The 21,707-nt window shown below is 31.3% G+C and overlaps 1 protein-coding gene across 5 annotated transcripts in view; it reads left to right on the plus strand.

Moving 5' to 3' along the window:
* The first annotated feature begins 8,299 nt into the window (after positions 1-8,299).
* The window catches only part of LOC122148760 (RNA-binding motif, single-stranded-interacting protein 3-like), a 38,794-nt gene continuing 25,386 nt past the window's right edge, over positions 8,300-21,707 (plus strand). Inside the window, exons 1-3 of one of the 5 annotated variants that reach the window (XM_042776161.1) lie at positions 8,300-8,626; positions 12,445-12,538; positions 13,782-14,047. In XM_042776161.1, coding sequence (XP_042632095.1) covers positions 13,973-14,047 — 75 coding nt within the window. In that variant the 5' untranslated portion in view covers positions 8,300-8,626; positions 12,445-12,538; positions 13,782-13,972. Of the gene's footprint in view, positions 8,627-11,413; positions 12,539-13,711; positions 14,048-21,707 lie in introns of those variants that run through there. The other 4 variants (XM_042776162.1, XM_042776164.1, XM_042776159.1 and 1 more) reach the window with 4 other exon arrangements.

The following is a 21,707-nucleotide window of genomic DNA, read 5'->3' on the forward strand; positions in this document are numbered from 1 at the left end:
ACATATCAGATCAGAAAGGCATTTATTTTCAATAAAAATAAAGGGCATATTTGAAAAGTGGAAACGCCTCGTTATTAATACTGTTAATAGTGTTAATAGTTAGTGTTTGTGCCTCTCTCTCTCTCTCTCTGTCTCTCTCTCTCTCTCTCTCTCTCTCTCTCTCATAGTTTATAGTTTATACACAACTTCGGTCAATAATCAGTCAACCCTGATGCTGTTCTAATGCTTATTTTTTTCAGATCACAAAAGACTTGCTTGCATTTGTCCATTTAATGAATTGTAACCAATTGTAACGTTTTTACAAAAAGGAATCAAATGTCATAAAACTATCCCATGCAACTCGTTCCGTATTCCAAGTGTTCTGGAGACATTCAGTAGGGTTTGGCAAGAAACAAATCGAAAATGTAATCTATTATTAAGCGAAAATCTCCAGTCGTTGCATTCGTGCAGGAAAAGCACATAAGTGAGACATTGTGAAACATTACTTCACCTGTTGGTTAAGTCCGCCCCCGATTGTGCATCACTCCAACTATCGTAACTGTTTTTGAATGCTGGAATTTGCATGTATGCCTTATTCTGCTATTGGTCTTCTGACCAAAACATGCCGTTTTAAATCGGTTTGACCTTCCTTGGAAGCTTTCAAAGGATTTGGCTTCTGGTTCGGCTTCATTGAGTTTCAAGCTTCACATGAGCCGAAATTTACTTCGAATGACGGCCACATCAGCGACCAATCAACCGCATCCGGCCGACTTCATCATTCCTGTCTGTCCCGAACCTTGAGTCGTCTTGATAAATCAGCCATTTACAAACCAAAGCACTAGACAAACACAGACATCCGTCTTCTGTAGGGCGCTGACAGCGGCTCTCAGACGCCGGATTAAGAGTGATGGATTTATGGATTCAGTTGGAGATGTGATCTGTGTGAAGCTTTCACACGCGCTTTACTAATGTGTGTCGTCCAGACAGCATCGATTTCACATCGTTCGGTATTTAAAGAGCCGTTCTCCTTATTCAAAACCTGCAGTGTGGTCAGAACACACAGAAGAAGAACACATGCAAGAAAGAGCGTTTAAAGCAGGTATTTTTCATTATAGCAATATGAATCTGCATTCGCGGCGTAACTTTGATGTACACATGTATCACAAACAGGCATCTTAATAACAAAAACATTCCATAAAATATATTCTCGACAGTAAAACACGCAAGTTATTATTAAGTCCTCTTCATAGTCAGCTCAGCTGCATCATATTCATAAAACCGTTCACACCAATTTACTTTCTTTCAGATTTTACACCAGGTTTTGCATAGTTCATGATTGGTTGAATTTGATTGGGTTCTTGATCTGTGGCCTTTCTTTCTATTGGATGTGGAAAATTAATGTGGGCGTTGTCGTTGACCGACGTAATTTTGTTCGGCACTCATCTGCTTTAGTTAGCAAGTTAATTATAAGTAGAACCTCAACCTGTTTAATCCAAAATTTTTCATTAGTCATTAGTAACCCTTTGAAATAATAATAACAATTTTGTAATTGTTTTGTAAAAGTGTGTGAAAAATTGTGACCGGTGGGATAATGTGTATACTGAATTTACATATTTCTGCAGTCATAAAAAGTGCTATATATCTTAGCCCAGCTATTTTAAACTGTTTGGTCACATTTTAGGGTTACTATTATGCATAATTATGCGTATAAAAAACTTTTAAGAATATTTTGATAAATGATGAGATAATAGAGAAATAATAAAGTTTTCAAAAATATTTGCTTTATTGTAAAACATATCATCACATTTTTATATTAGTGCTCTTAATTTAGTGCAATATTTTGTCATTCCAGTATTTTAGTTCATTAACAACTGCAACTGGATTTATATTGTGTACCTAAATGCACTGTTATCCCAGCGGTCACTATTGTGACCATCAACAAGTTTACTCATTCTATGACCACACTCAACAAAACTGTATATATGTGAATCCATATATTAATACGAGACACCTTAAAGATAATGTGGACCAAAAATCGGTGTCATTTCTTTGTTAACATAACCTTTCGTTTCGGAGCTTTGATGCAGCATCTTCTTCTCAAGGTTCAAACCGGAATTTAACTGCTCTGGTCATGTGACAATTTTTAACATATTTGCAGGAAATGCTCTAAAACATCAGTCAGTGAGATTTTTAGAGCTTTATAAATGAAAACCTTTTTTTGTGACTGGATTAAACAGTTTAATACAATCACACATACTGTACACAAACTGTGCAATTAAATATCTTTATTAATGCATCCTTTCTGCAAGATGTTTTCAGTTATGTTGGGGAAAATGCCCACCCTTTTTTGACCAGGACATGGAAGTTGAAGGTCATTTTCTCCAGCGCTTCTCAACGTGTCACTTTTTCATTTCTAGCATTATTTGATTTTATTGTTGTAATCTTTAATGCATGAAATCACTGTGTATTGGGAGTACAAGAGACAAGAATTTAGAAAGACTAGCATTAGTTTGCATTTAATGTAACTAATAGCCTGCACAGCCTCACTGACATCAGATGAAAAGGAAAGTTATTTTAATGAACGATTACAAAGACAAAAATATTTAATTTTGTCTTTTTTTTTAGAAAGTTTTTTTTTAATATTTTATTTGTTTAAAAAACTGAATTTAAATTTAAATTTAAATTTAAATTTTTATTGTTTATTTGCTTATACAGTACAATGTCCTTGTGTGAATAATTGTAATATTATCCAAAGACATGTTTATTTCCGTAAAATGTCTGTCTCTGAAATGAGTGATATATTTAAAAAACAAATATATTAAATATTTTATAAAATATTTTACAATAAGTAAATATATTTTAGAATGTTTTATAATATATTTTATAATAAACATATTTTATAATATTTTAATTCCATTTTAAAGCAAACCCTGCATGATTATTAAACATCTATTTGTATATATAATATATTTGATAAACTCTTATTCTTTTTTAGTTGTTGTTTTTATTTATAGTTTTTATTCTAAATATATTTTAGTTTTACATTTTCATTGCTTATTTGCTTATATAATGTCCTTGTGTGAATAATTTTTAATATTATCCAAATTTTTTTTTTATTTTTTGGTAATCTTTCATTAAAATAACTTACTTTGCCTCTGAAACTAGTAATATATTAAATGCGTAAATAAAATATATTTTATAAAATGCTATAACAAACAAAATATATTTTATAATAAATATATATTTATTGTTAATATTTTAATTCCATTTTAAAGGAAGCACTGTGCATGTTTGTAAGAACCCTCCTCCTTATGCATATTCATACCTTTTATTTGCATATTTCACCAATGATTTGTGAGCATTGTTCTCACTAAATTTGCACCATTGAGCACCACAAGACCCCTGCAGACCTCATTAACATGCAGCGTTTATATTGTGAACTGATTTTTAGAGTGCGGCGGTGACTCTAATGCTGTGCATTCACATGCTGTACAGACTGTGTTGCTGTTTCTGGTTTGGTCTTTGGCCGGGCTGTAACTCACGTCCCTCTAACCACACGCTGGCATTTTAATCTGAGCACTACAGATTGGGCCGGACAGGCCGCTTTGACATGCAGACTTTGTTCGGCCGTCTGTTGTCTGACCGGACGCTTGTGGAATCAGAAACAAGCGACTCGAGGCAGCGGAGCGTAAACACGAGAGCTGAATGGCACATAAATGTGTTTCCTTCAGGATTACTCTGTCATTTACTGTCTAAATTGTGAGGGAAACAGATTTATTTCTATACAGCGTTAAAGCCTGATAGACAAAAGAGATTATTCTGGTCATGATCCGCCTACTAAAACTAAAACCATAAAAGCTTGAAATATAATAAACAAAATAACCACTTTATTCAACTATTTCTTCTCAAAAGCTTGAAATATAATTTCTTCTCTTCCATATCAGTACTGAATTTATTTGTTAAAAAGATGTTTTTTTTTTTTTTTTTGATGACATTATGTTAGAACCACTGATGATACATGGAGTGTTTTAATGATGTCTTTACTGCCTTTCTGGGCCTTGAATGTTTCAGTTGTGTTGCTGTCTATAGAGGGACATGAGGGTGAGGAATTAATGACAGAATTTTCATTTTGGGTTAACTATCCCTTTTAAAAAAACAGACTAATTTCACAAACAAAAGCTACAAAAAAAAAAAAAAAAAAAAAACAATATTAGAAAAGAAAATCTTAATTTCAATTAATTTAAAAATCTATAAAAAAAAATAAGTTATACAAATTAGAAAAAATACTCATTTTAAATTAACAAAGCTTAAAAAATAAACTATTTTAAAATAAAATGACTAAAATTACAAATTAATAAAAAATATAGAAATATAAAAAAAACTAAGAAAAATGAAAAAAAAAAACAATAAAATGACTAAAACGTTAACAAAAAATTAAAAGAAAACTGAAAATATTAAAGCTCATTCAAAATATTAATAAAATCATAATACGCAATGATACTAAAATAATTTAAAGTAAAACTAGAACAAAAATATTAAAATGTTAAATTAAAATGTCAATATATATATAAATTTATATATAAATTACTCTCAGTGATACTAAAATAACTGGTTTATAATGAGTTAATTTGAGTTTTTCTCATTTTAATTAGTGTTTATTGATAGTTTTTATTATGTTTTAAATAATTTTAAACTGACTTAAGAATAAAAAATATATATTTTTATTTAGTATTTTTTTCTTTCAGTTATTGTTATTGTTTTTTTTTTTTATTATTTATTTCAAACAATGCAAATGTTTGTTTTATGGTTTCAGTTTTTGTTTTAGTTAACAACACTAACCCTGAATCTGGTTGTGTGCTGATCAGACATGAGTTGACAAGAGCTGCTTTCTTCAAAGGCTGCGTTCAAAGACGATTGCGGCGTGACGAAGGCTGTCCCAGTTCAAGGCTCCTTCGAACGCTGCCTTGAAATCTTACTGAGATGCGATTTTATAGATGGTTAATACTTATCATGTACATTAAATGGACCAAGGTGAGCATATTTAGAAGGTCGTGCATATTTATACAAGTGGTGTTGAGTTTTCAGACAGTTTAATATCAGTGGCAGCTGTCACTGTTGCTAGGCGACAATATCAATCCTTCATAGGACCGTCCCATTTCACAATACTCGGTTCATCCTTCGATGGATCCATCCTTCATATAGGGACACAGCTATTGAGTCTGTCTCCGGGTCAGTCTGTCAGAGACGCCCGTCGTCACGGTGACCGGCTGATGAAGAGGGACAGATTCTGATTGGTCATTTCATGGTTTCCAGGTTTAAGGAAGTCAGCGATTAAAATGTCACCACACTTTCACACCACCTGAGATACAAGAGGAGGAAAGAGAAAGATTGATTTTTGCTTCTCTATCGTCTGCCAAATGCATAAATATAAACAAGAACATCATGATAATTCAGATCTTACACACACAGTGACCGAAGGGAAGAGACTGAAAAGAGGAAACAGACAGAAAGAAATGAGATCCAGCAGAGATCAGGAAGCAGCACCTCGGGTGGTTGGGTAATTACCATGGAAACGACTCCGTTTCCCCGTGCATTATGGGGTGCATTTGTGTCCCTGAATGCGGCGTGCAAACTGTAGTTTCAAAACACGACAACATGAACACAGAATGAGTGTTCTCGTGGTTCTAATGCACACTGTAGTACATATTTCTGAGTATGTACTAGATCAGCGGTTCCCAAACATTTTGTCAGCCAAATCCCTGTCAGATACAATACTAGAAACTTGGCAAACAATTTGCATGTTCACAGTTCTCTGATGTCAGTTAATGGTCACATGACTTGCAGCTAAACAAATAAAATAATTAATCTTGCTAAAACTGCGTCCCAAATGATGCACTATATACTTATACACTATGAACGTATGCGCTATGCATGCTCTCAAATTGGGACACACCTTAAGAAAGTGTTTTATTTTGGTTATTTTAAAATGATGTATTTATTTTCATTGTAATGTATTTCAAATAAAAGATTCCGATGTTTTAGTGTTTTATATATATATACTGTATATATATATATATATATATATATATATATATATATATATATATATATATATCATATATTTCAAGGGTTTTTTTCAATCTAATTTTCAATCGAATTGTCAAGTGATCATTTTTTTTAATGTATTTCAATTTTAATTTAAAATGTTTTTAGTACAGTGTTTTATTTTGATGTTTTTTTTTTAATTTGTTTTAATTTCAGGTATTTCACATTTTTAGTAATTGTTTTGTTTTTACTTTCAAATAAAATGTTTAATTAATCTTTCTAATTGTTTTATTATATATATATATATTATATATATATATATATATATATATATATATATATATATATATATTATATATATATTATATATATATGTATTTTATTTTGAATTACTTTTTAATGGGTATTTATTTTAATTTTTCAAATATTTCATATTTGTTTTTTTTTTTTTTTTTTAATTTATTTGTTTTATTTTATTCTTAAATGTTTTTTTTTTATTATTTTTTTTATTTTTTTTGTTTTTTTATAATTTTTTTTTTATTTTTTTTTTTTTTTGGTAGTTTTAGTTTAAAATTATTTATAATTATTTTAATTGATTAAAAAATGTTTTGCTAATTGTTTTATTTTGGTTGTATTAGTTTAAAATTATTATTTATTTATTTTGAAATTTTTATGATTAATAATTGGGTCATCATTGTGTCATCATATTGTTATTTTTCTGCTTTTCCTGTAGTTCAAACAGAAGATGATGGCGCTTGCAACACCGAGGTCATAGATTTGATTCCCAGGGAGTGCATGAACTAATCAGATGTACACCGTGAATGCAAGTCTCTTTAGTTAAAACCATCTTCCAAATGCATAAAAGTAAATTCTCCTCCTACAGCTGTATCTTTGTGTTCATGTCAGGAATTATGGGTGATGTTTAAAGCTGTTTAGATGGGACTGTTTGCTTTACATTTGCATCTTCACTGTGTTCAGTTTTTGTACAAGCTTGGATATTTGTCCATTGCTCATCTCAGGTGAATATGGGTGTGTTGTGTTTATGGTTCACGACAGGTGTGTGTGTGTGTGTGTGTGTGTGTGTGTGTGTGTGTGTGTGTGTGTGTGTGTGTGTGTGTGTGTGTGAGGATTGTGAATGCTGGGAGTCTGAATCCGAGCGTTTATTCAGGGAAAAAGGGTTTTCTGCTCTGTAAATAAACTCACATCTGTGCAGAACGACTCGCCAAAATGCTGCATCACACACACCAGCACTGTGTGTGTGTGTGTGTGTGTGTGTGTGTGTGTGTGTGTGTGTGTGTGTGTGTGTGTGTGTGTGTGTGTGTGTTTAAAGGCCTGCGGTGTGTCAGGACCCTATCACTCTTGATTTGTGTGTTTGCCTGACACGGCCCTCAGTGTTGTGAGTAGCTCAATTACCCAGAACCCCCGGCACATCGGTTTATTAGGAGTGATGGAGAGATGGCACACATCGGACATCACGTCTGTGCAATCTCCCACAAGGCTGTTCACTTGCTTCTCCATCATGTAATTCACCATCTGGAGATGGACACGAGTGAAACGGAGGGATGAGAATGATCCACAACTGAGAAAGAATGAGAAAGAGGCGTTTAATGAGGAGACTGAGACTTTTATTTTTTGGTGCAGAATTGATACGAGCGTTTGGTTTGTTTGGTGCTTATATTGTGATTTGTTTTAGTTCCAGGTCTGAAAGCAGTTCAGCTTCATCTACAGGAGGGAAGCAGTATAAATGGGACTGTGTTTCATCATCATCATCATCATCATCATCATCAGATCAACAGAAGTGCTTTCAGAATAAAGATGCAGCTTCCAAAACACAAACACACCAAGAATGATAGTTTTGTCTGTACCTGAGAGTCAAATGTTCTCACTAAAAGTGAAATGTTGAATTAAAATATTTTTTTATTTATTTTTTTAAATATGACTTTATTTCATAGAAGAGATTCATGTTTTTGTTTTAAATTATATTTCATTCTTCTGAAACATTATTTATATACTAATGATCAAAAGTTTAAAATAATTGTGAAAATAAATAAGTCTCTTCTGCTCACCAAGGCTGCATTTATTGGACCAAAAATACAGTAAGTACAGTAAAAATGTGAAATATTATTACAATTTAAAATAAGTGTTTTCTTTGTAAATATCTGTTAGAATGTAATTTATTTCTGTGATGCGCAGCTGAATTTTCAGCATCATTATGTGCTGATTTGCTGCTCAATAAACATTTCTGATTATTCACAGGAAATCGGCTCCTAAATGGTCCTCATGACTGAATGTGAATCTGTTCAGAGTTTAGAGTTTGGAGATAGAAAATCATTAACCTGACAGAAAACAATGGCAGTCTATGAGATGAGATGTAGTTTCTGTGTGTGTCAGTTGTTTGCTGTAATATGAGCATAAGAGGTAATCGCAGATTTCATATCAGATCCCATTATGCTATTTTACCGTATTAATTTTTGATGAGCATCTGATTACCTTCTTCCCCAGAACACAATCGGCTCTGTGGCTCCGGAAGAATGCAGATCTGCTGGAGACGCAAGGGCTTCTGGGAATGATTTCACATTCATACATCATGTGTGTTTAGACGGTGAGTGTTTTTGTGTGTTATTCTGAATCATTCAGGCTCTCGTATCATCTCTGCTGTCATGAAGATATGAAACTCAAGTCTAGATGTGTCCTACTGACACTAATGATGGGAATATTTAAATATATGAACCATTTCCAAAGATCAATTCCTGAATCTTAAATATTTTAAATCATGAGGTGACTGTAAAGTTAAAGTGTGATTTATTAGCAGCAACAAAATACAGAAACATAGACTGGTTAGGAACGACACTTAGGATAGACAATTGTTTTGTATTTCAGGTTTTCTTAAATGTTATGTTTAAATATACAAAATGAGGCATTAACTAGTTATATATGCTATTTTGCTTTTGTTTTTCTGAGCAAAAAATAAATATGATACATTTTTCCCTGATTTAAAAGAAGAGACCCAGTAAAATGTCATTCAGTGTAACAATCTTGTCAGGCATATTTACAACAAAAATCAATTAATGACATATTAAAAGACTAATTACTTTCACCCCAAATACTAATTAGCTGTAATTGTACATTTTTTTTAATTTGCCACTATCCTAGGTTTTACCCATTTGTCAGTAAGAATATTTTACTCATTTAAAACACAATCAAATTCAATATGCTCACTTATTCTTTTATATATTTTAATATGTACACGTCAGAATAAGCATGTTGTTTGAATTTTTACATAAATATTGTGTTACACTGAATGACAATGTAACATTATTTCAACCAAATTTTGACATTTTATTCTCCAAAAACTTATTTGAAACCTTAAAATCAGACACTTACTGTACATTTAATGTGCTTTCAATGGACATAAAATCACTTTTGTACATTTATTCTGATGTGGACATCTTAATGCCTTTAAACCATATGCACTGAGATCTGCAGATGCAAATAAATCAAATGTAATAAAATAAATGCTTAAATGTGTATTTTGGATACTGTCTTTCTATATGTCTGAAAGAAGACGTTATGGAAGCAAAATTGAGAATATAAATTAAATAGATTTTTTTAAAATGTGCATTTTAATATAATATAGTTTGATATACGTAATGCAATTTCACTTTCAGCCCACGGCCCTAAATCAAATTTGATTTGTGGTCCTTCGTAGTTCATCCCTGCATTAGGATATTCTAGCGTCCCGCTCGATCGCTGCACTTCAGACCATGTACAGTAGTTTTCTGAAGTCTTGTACAGAGACAATCTCAATCTGTGATGTTTAGATTATCGTTACTCTACGAATTCAAAGGTCAGCGTTCACTAAACTCGCTTCAGTGTTTCATTGATACACTATTGTGGTTTTTGTTAGTATTTGAAATTGATTTTAGTTTTATATTTACTGCTTTTACTTTATTTTAGTTTTTAGTGTTTTTGTCTTTTAGTGTATTTTAATTTGTTTTATTACATTTTTTAAATGTCTATATCATTTTATAATATTTTTTATTACTTTTATTTATTTTAGTACTTAAAATGAAACTAAACGAAAATGAGGAATGTTACTTCTGCAACTAGATGAAATAAAATAAGGTGACTATAAATTTAAGTTAATGTATATTTTTTATTTTATATATATATATATATATATAATTTTAGTTGTTATAATATAAGGTGACTATAATATATATATTATAATATATATATATATATATATACAGTACAGGTCAAAAGTTTGGAAACATTACTGTATTTAATGTTTTTGAAAGAAGTTTCTTCTGCTCATCAAGCCTGCATTTATTTGATCAAAAATACAGAAAAAAATGTAATATTGTGATATATTATTACAACTTCAAATAATTGTTTTTTAAATTTATTATACTTTAAATTATCATTTATTTCTGTGATGCAAAGCTGAATTTTTAGGATCATTATCACATGATCCTTTAGAAATCATTCTAATATGATGATTCATTATCAAAGTTGGAAACAGTTCTGCTGCTTAATATTTTTTCAGAACATGTGATACTTTTTTAGGATACTTTGATGAATAAAAAGTAAAAAAAAAAAAAAAAAAAAGAAGCTATGTTTTTAAAATATAAATATTTTGTAATAACAATATACACTACTGGTCAGTAATTTGGGGTCAGTATTTTTTTTTTCCTTTCTTTTTTTTTTAAATAAATGAACAGTTTTATTAATCAAGGATGTGTTAAATTGATAAAAAGTGATAGTAAAGGAAATATATTATTAGAATATATATTATTAGAATTTTTATTTTATTTTGAATAAATGCAGTTCTTTTTAACCTTTTATTCATCAAATATATAAGACAGCAGAACTGTTTCCAACACTCATAATAAATCAGAATATTAGAATGATTTGTAAAAATAAATATGTGATAGACTGGATGTTACATGTGACACTGAAGGCTGGAGTAATGATGCTGAAAATTCAGCTTTGCATCAGAAATAAATTATTTTTTTAAAGTATATTCAAATAGAAAACTATTATTTTAAGTTGTAATAATATTTCACAATATTACTGTTTTTTTCTGTATTTTTGATCAAATAAATGCAGCCTTGATGAGCAGAAGAGACTTCTTTCAAAAACATTAAAAATAGTAATGTTTCCAAACTTTTGACCTGTTCTGTATATATTTATGTGTATATGTGTATTCTTTCAAAAACATTAATATATATATTATATTATTATTATTATTATTATTATTATTATTATTATTATTATTAATAGTTATTTTTTTGTTATTTTTACATGTAATTATTTTAGTTATTTTTTTATGTTTTTATTTGTTTTTATTTATTTATTTATTTATTCAATTATTTTAGTTAACTATAAAAACCCTGTTCGGTACACAGTTACATGTGTTTGTGTTTCTGCTTGTCCACGTTCACGCGCACATGACTGGGAGTAAATGGAGCTCAGGCTGAGTTTAACCACAGCTTTAGGGAAATTAAACACACCTGATTTGTTGGTAACTTGTCATGGGAAACTCACACACACACACACACACACACACACACACACACACACACACACACACACACACACACACACACACACACACACACACACTCAGCTGTGTTGAACTGCAGTGAACAGAGACACAGAGGAGGAGAGCTGGATCCGTTCTGCTCTATTTCCATCAGGTCTCCTCTCTTTTTCACTGTCATATCTGACTGGATCTTCAAAACAAAAGCTGAGTGTGTGTTTGTGTGTCGCAGCTCCACATGCTTCTACTTTTGTCTCCACATGTACATACAATGGCACTGTTCTTCAAAAGGAAACAACATTTGGCCTGAATAAAGTACTGTTTCTGTTTGATAAATGCAGTGAATGTAGATGCTTAACCTTCATTTGATCGTCCACCTCAGGAGACTGTAACTAAATATTACATGAGATCTTGGTTTGTATTCTCCTTAAGTGTGCTGCCTTTGAATTAAAAGAAAAATGTTTGCTTGGATAATTGAACTTTGTGAAGGACATCACCAGTAAAATTGAGAAAGTATTAACAGGAAAATACATAGTTTTGATGTTTAAAGCTTAAAAAAATTAAGATAATATTTTATTTAAAATATCTGATAGTTTTTTTAACACAAGAACAAGGGATAAATAAATAAAGTTAATAAAATAATGCTTTTTTACTGGCATCTATTGCTCCATTTAACATAATCTAACCTTTTCTTTGTGTGTTATTAAATTATTAGATTAATCTAAATGTTTACTGAGGAGTTCTTTGAAAAAAAAAAAGAAAAGAAAAAAAAAACAGTCCCCCGTTTATTTTCAAGAGTGTATAAGAGTTGTATTTCAGCTGGATCAAACAAAGCATTTGTCTTTCTCTGTCTGTATTGATGGACTGAGCCTCAGTCGTTCTTCTGCAATCAAACATTCATAAAGCACGAGGCTCTGCTGTGGAGGACATCCACACAAATCAAGATCATCTCAAGACGTGTGCACTGAGGTGAGTGTCTCAGAGCTCATCACTTAATTAAGAAGGTGATTCCAGTCTAATTTAAGCAGATCATTTCCTCCTGATTTATGAGAGGGTGTGTCTGAAGATGTTTTTATGGTGTTAATCAGCTAATTCACTATATAGCAGAATTAATAACATCAACATGTAGCTTTAATAAAACGAGCACGGCTCATTTAAAAGCTCTTTGAAGAAGACTAGAAATGTCTACATGCACTGATTTCTGTCAGTCCAAATTAATCCAATCCAAGTTTTGTTTATAGTATTTTTTTTTTTTTTTAATTTTCTTTTTTTTTGTTTGTTTTTTCATTTTTTTTTTTTTTTTTTTTTTTTTTTTATTTTTAGCTAGTTTTTTTTTTTTTTTTTTTTGTTTTTTATTTTTTTTTTTGTTTTTATTTTTTGTTTTTTTTTTTTTTTTTTTTTTTTTTTTTCTTTTTTTTTTTCATTTTAATTTAAGTGTAAGTTCCAGTAATTGTACATGCTTTTTTTTTCATTTTCATTAGTTTTAGTATTTTATTGTTTCTATTTAGCTTTATATTTATTCTTATTTATTTTATATTTATACAATCTGATTGAGATTCAACAACCTTGCATTAGTTTTTATTTTACCATATTTTCATTTTTTAATTTAGTTGCCATAACAAATTTTCTAATTTTGATTTAATTATGTCACTTTTATTAGGTTTTATTTTTATTTTATTTTATTTAGTTAGCTTTATTTCACTTTTCAGTTATTTTAGTTTATTAACAAACATTTATTCATTTATTTTTTCATTTAGTTGCCAAGGCAACATTTCTAATTTTAATTTAAGTTTTTTGTCTTATAATTATATTTTACCTTATTCCAGCTGTGTCTCAGTTAATGAAAACTATTTTTAATGGTTTGATAGAAATACCAGTCAGATCGATTGAGGTGTTTACATGAAAGCTGAAGGTTGCATGTATAAATGTAGCCAGTCTCTGCGAAACAAATGCATGCAAAAGTATAACGCCCAACAATGCTGTCTAGTTTGGTTTTGAGACACAGACAGTTTAATTGATGCTTCTGTCCTGTTGGTTCATTTATCACCAGTAGAGGGACCAAACCCCTCTCTCTCTCTCTCTCTCTCTCTCTCTCTCTCTCTCTCTCTCTCTCTCTCTCTCTCTCTCCAGTCGAGCCCCTGAGCAGAGACGCTGTTATTGGAGCAGAAAGCGGACGGATCACAGACACTCCTCTTCTCTCCTCCTCTGACAGACGGAGCACATGCTCTCTCGCTCACACGGATAAAGGACCGTCACCCGTCTTCTCCTCACTGCTCTGCATCTGTGCTGGATTATCGTGTTGGAGTATCTCAGTGGAGAAGGAGATCCTCATCTTCCTCACCATCACACTCCTCCGTCAGGGACTCATCTAGCGCTCCGCTCCAGACTCCAGACTGCAGCTTCATGGGAAAGACGCTGGAGCAGCCCCAGATGTTCCCGCACTACACCTGCTACTATCCACCCTACGCTCACAGCAAGGTACAGAGACGCTCAGCTCTTCAGCGCTGCACGGCTCTCTTTGTTCTTTCTTCAGCTCAGGCTCTCTGTGATAGTGATGGATTGACTGTCTTGACACTATTAGGACGAGATGACAGTTGTCAAGTCACATTTATAGTATTTCTATAGCACTTTTATACAATACAGATATAAAAAACAGGAAAATAACAATTGAGACAAATTCAATTTCAGATGTAAAGCAGCTCTACAGAAGACAATAGAGTTATTATTCAGCCCAGTTTAGTTCAATATTGAATCAGTTCAGTGTCAGTGTTGCAAAATGAATCAGTTAGTTCAGTTTTAAAGAGTCTCAACAGAAGAGAATAGTCTCATTCAGTTCAGTTTAGTTCAACATTGACTCCAACTGTCAATGTTCAATTATTAAACAAATTTAGTCCCTAAAGCAATTCTTAAAAAACACAGTGGTGTTGTATTTCAGCTCAATTTGATGTTAATTTAATTCAGCTCAGTGATGGTGTCAATGTTGCAAATTCCTCAATTATGAAACAAATTCTAAATCAACGATAAAGCAGCTTTAAAAAAAGGCAAGTGTCATTTAGTTGAAAAATCAATGTTTATTCAGTTTAGTTTAATAAGTGTCAATGTTGCAAAGTTAATCAATTGTCAAATTAACTGAATTTACAATAAAGCACCTGTATAGAAGGCAGTAGTGTTATTATTCACCTCAATTCAGTTGTTGATTCACTTTACTTCAATAATAGTGTCAGTGTTTCAAAACTCAATTCTGAAATGAATTCAGTTTCAGCTGTAAAGCAGCTCTGCAGAACACAATAGTGTCATTATTCGACTCAGTTTAGTTTAGTTTGTTGATTCCGTTCAATGACGTGTCAATATAAATATAAACCAGCTTTAAAAACAATAGTTCCGTTATTCAACTAAATGCAAATAAACATAAATTGACTTCAGTGCTTGAGGCATTTCAGTTTATTATTTTGTTTGATCGTTTGTGTGTGTGTGTGTGTGTGTGTGTGTGTGTGTGTGTGTGTGTGAGAGAGAGAAGGAAAGAGAGAGAGGGAGAGAGGGGTCATCAGTGTGATTTACTGTGTTATACATCTGTACTACCGGCATATGATCTCTCTCTCTCACACACACACACATTCACTCAACTGTAACGCATAACACACACACACACACACACACACACACAAGTGTGATCAGGGATCACATACATGTTTACTTAGCGCTCTAAATGTGGACATTGCAGAGACTTCTATTGTTTTTATTCACAGCTAGTTACAAACGTTTAGCGTTTTTTTTACTGTATTTACTGTAAATCTGTATTTTTGTATTATTTTTGTAAATGAGGATAGTCTCAAAAGGATTTATAAATATCAGTTTATCTTTATATGTTGTTTTTTACAGATGAGGATGTCCAGAAAAGATTTTATAAAATATATAAATGTATTTGTAAATGTATATCTTCTTTTTATACTCTTTTCACAAATGAAGACATACAGAAAAGGTTTTAGAAAATAAATAAATTTATTTATAAATATATATTTATTCGCTTTTTTCCCGTTTTTAAAAATTAGGACATCCCCAAAAGATTTTTATAAATATTTCAATTCATTTATAAATATATATTTATTTAATTTATTTTTGTACTGTTTACATTTGAAGACGTCCCCAAAAGAAGGCTTTCTAAAATATATGAAATTATTTATAATTATTTATTTACATGTTATACTGTTTTTACAAATGGAAGTTTTGTCAGGTTTATCCTCATTTTTTTCATTTTAGGGTATAAATTTGTCCCCAGAATATGGTTTAGTAGACTCACACACACACACACACACACACACACACCACACACAACACACAACACACACACACACCACACACACACACACAACACACACACACATACACACACACACACACACACACACACTCTCTGCATGCATCTTCATGCTCTGAATATCGCTGTGTGTTTGGTGTGTGTGTGTGTGTGTGTGTGTGTGTGTGTGAGAGAGCGTATTTTTGCTCATGTTCCTGAACGATTTTAATGATGCACATATGAAATACTGCACATCTGTGTGCTGTTAAACACGGCCTATAAACACACAGCAGATGTTACGAGATGACGTTTGTCAGCTGAACCAAGGAGTCACATGACTGCTTCACAAAAGTATCATGGTCATACTATAGTACTTGGATATATATATATATATATATATATATTATATATATATATATATTATATATATATATATATATATATATATATATATATAGTACTTTTATATATATATATATATATATATATATCATAGTATTAAATGACTGGCATATTCATATAGTAATGTAATACCGTGGTATCATGTGCAGATTCTTCTTCTTTATTCTGTTTGTGTGTTTAAGATTGTTATGAATGCATCCAGCGTCTCTGAACATTCAGTCAAATGCAGAAACTGTGACACTGAACACTGACCTTTAATATCTGATCAATAGAGGGCGGCAGCACTGCGGACGTTAGCTGTGATTTCCCATGATTCTCCTCTGAGACCAAACATCTGTGACATCATAACTTTGATATCAGAGTTTGGTCAGTGATCTCTGACAGCCTGTGCTCTCTCTTTCACACACACACACACACACACACACACACACACACACACACACACACACACACACACACACACACACACACACACACACTAGTTTGTCTGTTATGGTGTTTTACTGTACATTGACTTATTTTAATATAAACCTTTTTATATACACTACTGTTCAGAAGTTTGGGGTTGGTGATATTTTTATATCTTTACTGTCACTTTTGATCAGTTTAATGCATCCTTGTTGAATAAAAAAAACAAAAAATTCTTACTGACCCCAAACTTTTACAACATTAAATCACAGGAATGAGATTAAAAAGTGCCATGAAATAAGGATTCATTTACTGTCCTTCAGACGTCATGTATTAATTGGTCTGGGATCAGGCTCAAAATATTCCTGTAATAAAACAGCCTAGTAAAAGATGACATCAGTTATTAAGTCATTATACATGCATATGCTAATGAGGGACACAAAGGACGTGTGTTTAGCAGAGCAACCTTCATCCTCAGCCAATCAGATTGAGTCTCATTCTTCAGGAAGTTACAGTCACCGTCCAGACAAACCGGACAAAAACAAACCATTAAAAATAGTTTCACATCCCTTGTTGAGAGGGAACGGATGAGATCCAGGGTCATTTTAGTATTGTTTATATATTATTATAGTGTATATATTTTATATATGGGGGAAATGCATTTAATTAATATTTGAATTGGCTTTTATATATATATTTCTTATTTTTTGTTTATTTTTGCCTTTGTTCTTTTTTTAATATTATATAGTTTTATTTTTTTAGTTTGTTTTCCGTTATTTATTTTTTAGTACTTAAACCTAAACTTATTCAGCTAGTTTCCCAGAAGTATTATGTTAATATATATATATATAGCTGAAATATATATATATATAATTCTATATTATTAAATAAAATTTTAGATAATAATTCTAATTTTTAGATAACCACATTTCTAATTTCCATTTGGATTCAGTTTCTCATCCAATATTTATATTTTCTTTTAGCTTTATTTCAGTTAAATGTTTAAAAATACAGTTTTAAAAATAGTTTGTTTTATTTTGATTTAAACTTATCAGCAATTTTAGTACTTCAACTTAAACTTTGTTGCAATTAATTGCCAAAAATATTATTATATTTATATCATAGTATTATTTATATAAAATTTAAATATTAAATGGAAAACTTTAAAATGGATATTAGAAATGTTGCAGTTTGAGTTATTTTTGTTTTCCATTTAATTTTTGTATTGTATTTTATCTTAATTTGTATTTTATTTATAAAAACACCATTGAGAAGAGGAGGAAACTCAAGAGAAACTCCAGAATCATTCACGGAAACACACAAATTATTGTGTGTGTGTGTGTGTGTGTGTGTGTGTGTGTGTGTGTGTGTGTGTGTGTGTGTGTGTGTGTGTGTGTGTGTGTGTGTGTTCAGGTTGGCTGATGGGAGGCTGAGCTCATGTTTGGCGGTGTTTAATGATCTCAGGTTACTCTTGTGTATCTTGGCTGTATATTTGTAGAGTTCCAGTAAGAGCTTGTCTAGTTTTTGGTTTTATATAAGAATAGGTTCATCTGAGAGCTGTGGATGATACACATAAAACACACACACAGCTGTGGTTCTGATTAGCATGATAACAGCAGGAGCACTAGCAGATGTGCACATTCACATTCATGAGAGAGAGTGACGTCACATCTGTGCAGATTTAACGAAGGACTCGTCATCATGAAAACCTGTCATGGGCCCTTCCACATTTCCAGGGTTCTCAGATATGATTTTGCCATTTAATTTTCTACAGTAGCGAAAGAAAAAATCCACAATAACATTTCCATGAATTTTCCAGGGTTCTCAGATATGATTTTGCCATTTAATTTTCTACAGTAGAGTAATCGGATGAGAGAAAAACATCAAATTTACAGTCATTCCATCAACGGTTGCTTTAGAAAAACCCTAACAGCAGCGTTAACTAGTTTTTTGTAATTGTGGAAACATCATCAGTCTGTGAATAACAGGTTTGATGTGGAAACAGCAGAGAATGTGAGAAAAAAAATGTCTTTATGGATATTTAAAATATAAGATGTTTCGTTGAGGCTTTAGCTGATTTAAAATATATTATACATATTATATGTAAATTCATTAACAATCAAAAGTTTGGGGTCAGTAAGTCAGTAAACCCTTTTTTAAAGAAATTAATATTTTTTTATTCATCAGGGATGCATTAAAGTGATCAAAAGTGACAGTAAAGATATTTATAATGCTACAACATATATTTAAATTATATTTCAAATAAATGCTGTTCTTTTGAACATTCTATTTATCTGTGAATCCTGAAAAATAAAATGTATCACCGTTTCCACAAAAATATTCATTAGCACAACAGTTTTCAACATTGATAATAATCAGAAATGTTTCTTGAGCAGCAAATCATCATATTAGAATGATTTCTGAAGATCATGTGACACTGAAGACTGGAGTAATGATGCTGAAAATACAGCTGCACATCACAGAAATAAATTACAGTTTAACAGATATTCACATAGAAAATAGTTATTTTTAATTTGAATAATTTCACAGTTTTACAAATTTTACTGTATTTTTGATTAAATAAATTAATGACACTGCATAAAACATTTCACCAGATCAGACGTTAGAAACATTTCAGACTGATTGATAGTGTTCAGTAGATGGTTGTGTTTCTGTCTGAAATGAGCCGTTTGTGTTTTTGTAGTCCAGAGGCAGTTAATGATGATATAGAGCTTGTGTGTGTGTGTGCGTGTGTGTGTGTGTGTGTGTGTGTGTGTGTGTGTGTGTGTGTGTGTGTGTGTGTGTGTGTGTGTGTGTGTGTGTGTGTGTGTTTGTTTGCCGCTGTTACCTTGACCTGCACAGATTGAGGAGTGACCCAGACCTCCACATTGAAGATTCAGAAAAACCAATCAAATTTAATGTTTTTGTGTATGAATGACTCCTAGTGTGTGTGTGTGTGTGTGTGTGTGTGTGTGTGTGTGTGTGTGAGTGTGTGTGTGTGTGTGAGTGAGATGAGATGGGCTCAGGGCTCAAATGAATGTATCATCATTTATAGATTCAGTTAAAGACCTCTCCATGTTCAGAGTTGATCATTCACCGTGTGTTCATCTGTAGCTAAACCTGATGTGGCCTCTCTTTAGGAACATTTGAGGACGTGAGATTTAAACTCTCAATTAAGTTTTTTTAGTTTCCGTAACAGAGTAAAAAATAAAAAGGTAATTGTGACTTCTTGTTTAAAAATTTATGAGAAAAAGGTGTGAATTGTAGGATAAAGTCACAGTTACCTTTAAATATATATATTTATTTTAATACTGTGGCAGAAACGAGTTTCCATATACATATTCCATATCCATATACATATACTTCCATATTCAATTTATCACTGGAAAAAAATGGTGTACGATTTACTTTTTGCTCAGATATTGCGGAGTAAAAAAAAATACAAAAAAAATGAATTTTATGTTAAATTTTGAAGTAAAAAAAATACTAAATAGTCTTTTCTTGTAAAATATAGGCCTATTGCAATAATGTTTGATTTAAATTTGAAACTTTCATAATCATACTCATACAGTCTACAAGGTCATTTGCTGATTTTGTATCTCACAGCAGATGTGTATTAGTGCCTATAACTTAATTTGTATGCATTTTGTTTATTTTTTTTTTTATTTGTTTTGATGTGAATTTTGAGTTGTTTGGGGAATACTTTTTGGCTCTGAATCAAAGCTAGGGTTCTGAAGGGGTTTGACTGGTTCGTGAGCTCTGAATGTCTGTCAGTTAAAGATAAATGATGCTTTATTTCAGTCTCTGGAAACAAACAGACCAGAAGCAGAAATTACACCGAGTCGACTTCACAACAGCAGATGTTCATGTTTTGATGCTCAGACTGTGTTTAGACTCATTTCTTTATCAGGTGTTGATGCTGCTTTAATATTTCAGGTTCTGTGTGTCTTCAGCTCTGTGTACTGCATCTGTGACATGAATTATGAATGAAATGTTTAGTATTTGATTTGTAGAGTTGTCTAACTCGTTTCAGAGGTAGGACTACATTTCTAGGTGGATGAATCTTAATATTGAACAGGATTTTATCATGAGCTGGGGTTTAATTCTGAGCTTTAGGTGAGAAAGTAACACAACTGATGGAGTCTAAACATGAAAACACAAACGCTAAAGTGTGTGTGTGTGTGTGTGTGTGTGTGTGTGTGTGTGTGTGTGTGTGTGTGTGTGTCAGTCCTTCCTGTGAGAATCATAAAAGACTCTGTAAGAATGCAGCCAATTAAACACGAACTGTCCCTCAGCGACACACACACGTGTCTGTCCTAATATATGACACTGAGTCTTCTGGGTGATGTCGTCTTTGTTCACTGAATCTGTGGTTGTAATGAGATCAGATGAAGGATGTGTGTTCAGAGTCTCTGTGACGCTCTTCTTTGCCGGATGCAATTAACGTTGTGTTGTTACCACCCACAGTAAGCTAGTGCTGAACTGAAGGGATGTTTATGTACATTAGTGATCCTGGCAGCTGTGATTGGGGTTGGATGAATAAATTTTGAATCAATTATTTTTTTTTATTATTTTTTTTCTATTTTTGTTTTAGAATTTTTGTTGTTTTTTTATATATTTTTAGATTTTCTTTTTTTGTTGTTGTTTTTAAATGTTTATATAGTTTTTATTAATATTTTAATTTTAGAACATTTAGTTAAACTAAGTAAAAATTATAAAATTTGCCTTGTTTAACTAGCTGAAATAAAAGAGTTTTTTTTTTTAACTATAATAACCCTGCCTTGAATTCAGTGTTAATTAATATATATATATATATATATATATATATATATAACTTTTATATATATATATATATATAACTTTTTATTTTGTTTTATTCTTGAATTCAACTTTTTTATTTGTAATTAGTCTTTAATTAATAACAATAAAAATATGAATAATTCCATTAATTAATTAATTAATTAATTAATTAATTAATTAATTAATTAATTTATTTATTTATTTATTTATTTATTTATATTCTTATGATACATC

This window comes from Cyprinus carpio, chromosome A19 (genome assembly GCF_018340385.1).
Source record: "Cyprinus carpio isolate SPL01 chromosome A19, ASM1834038v1, whole genome shotgun sequence".
In the NCBI taxonomy this organism is placed as follows: Eukaryota; Metazoa; Chordata; class Actinopteri; order Cypriniformes; family Cyprinidae; genus Cyprinus; species Cyprinus carpio.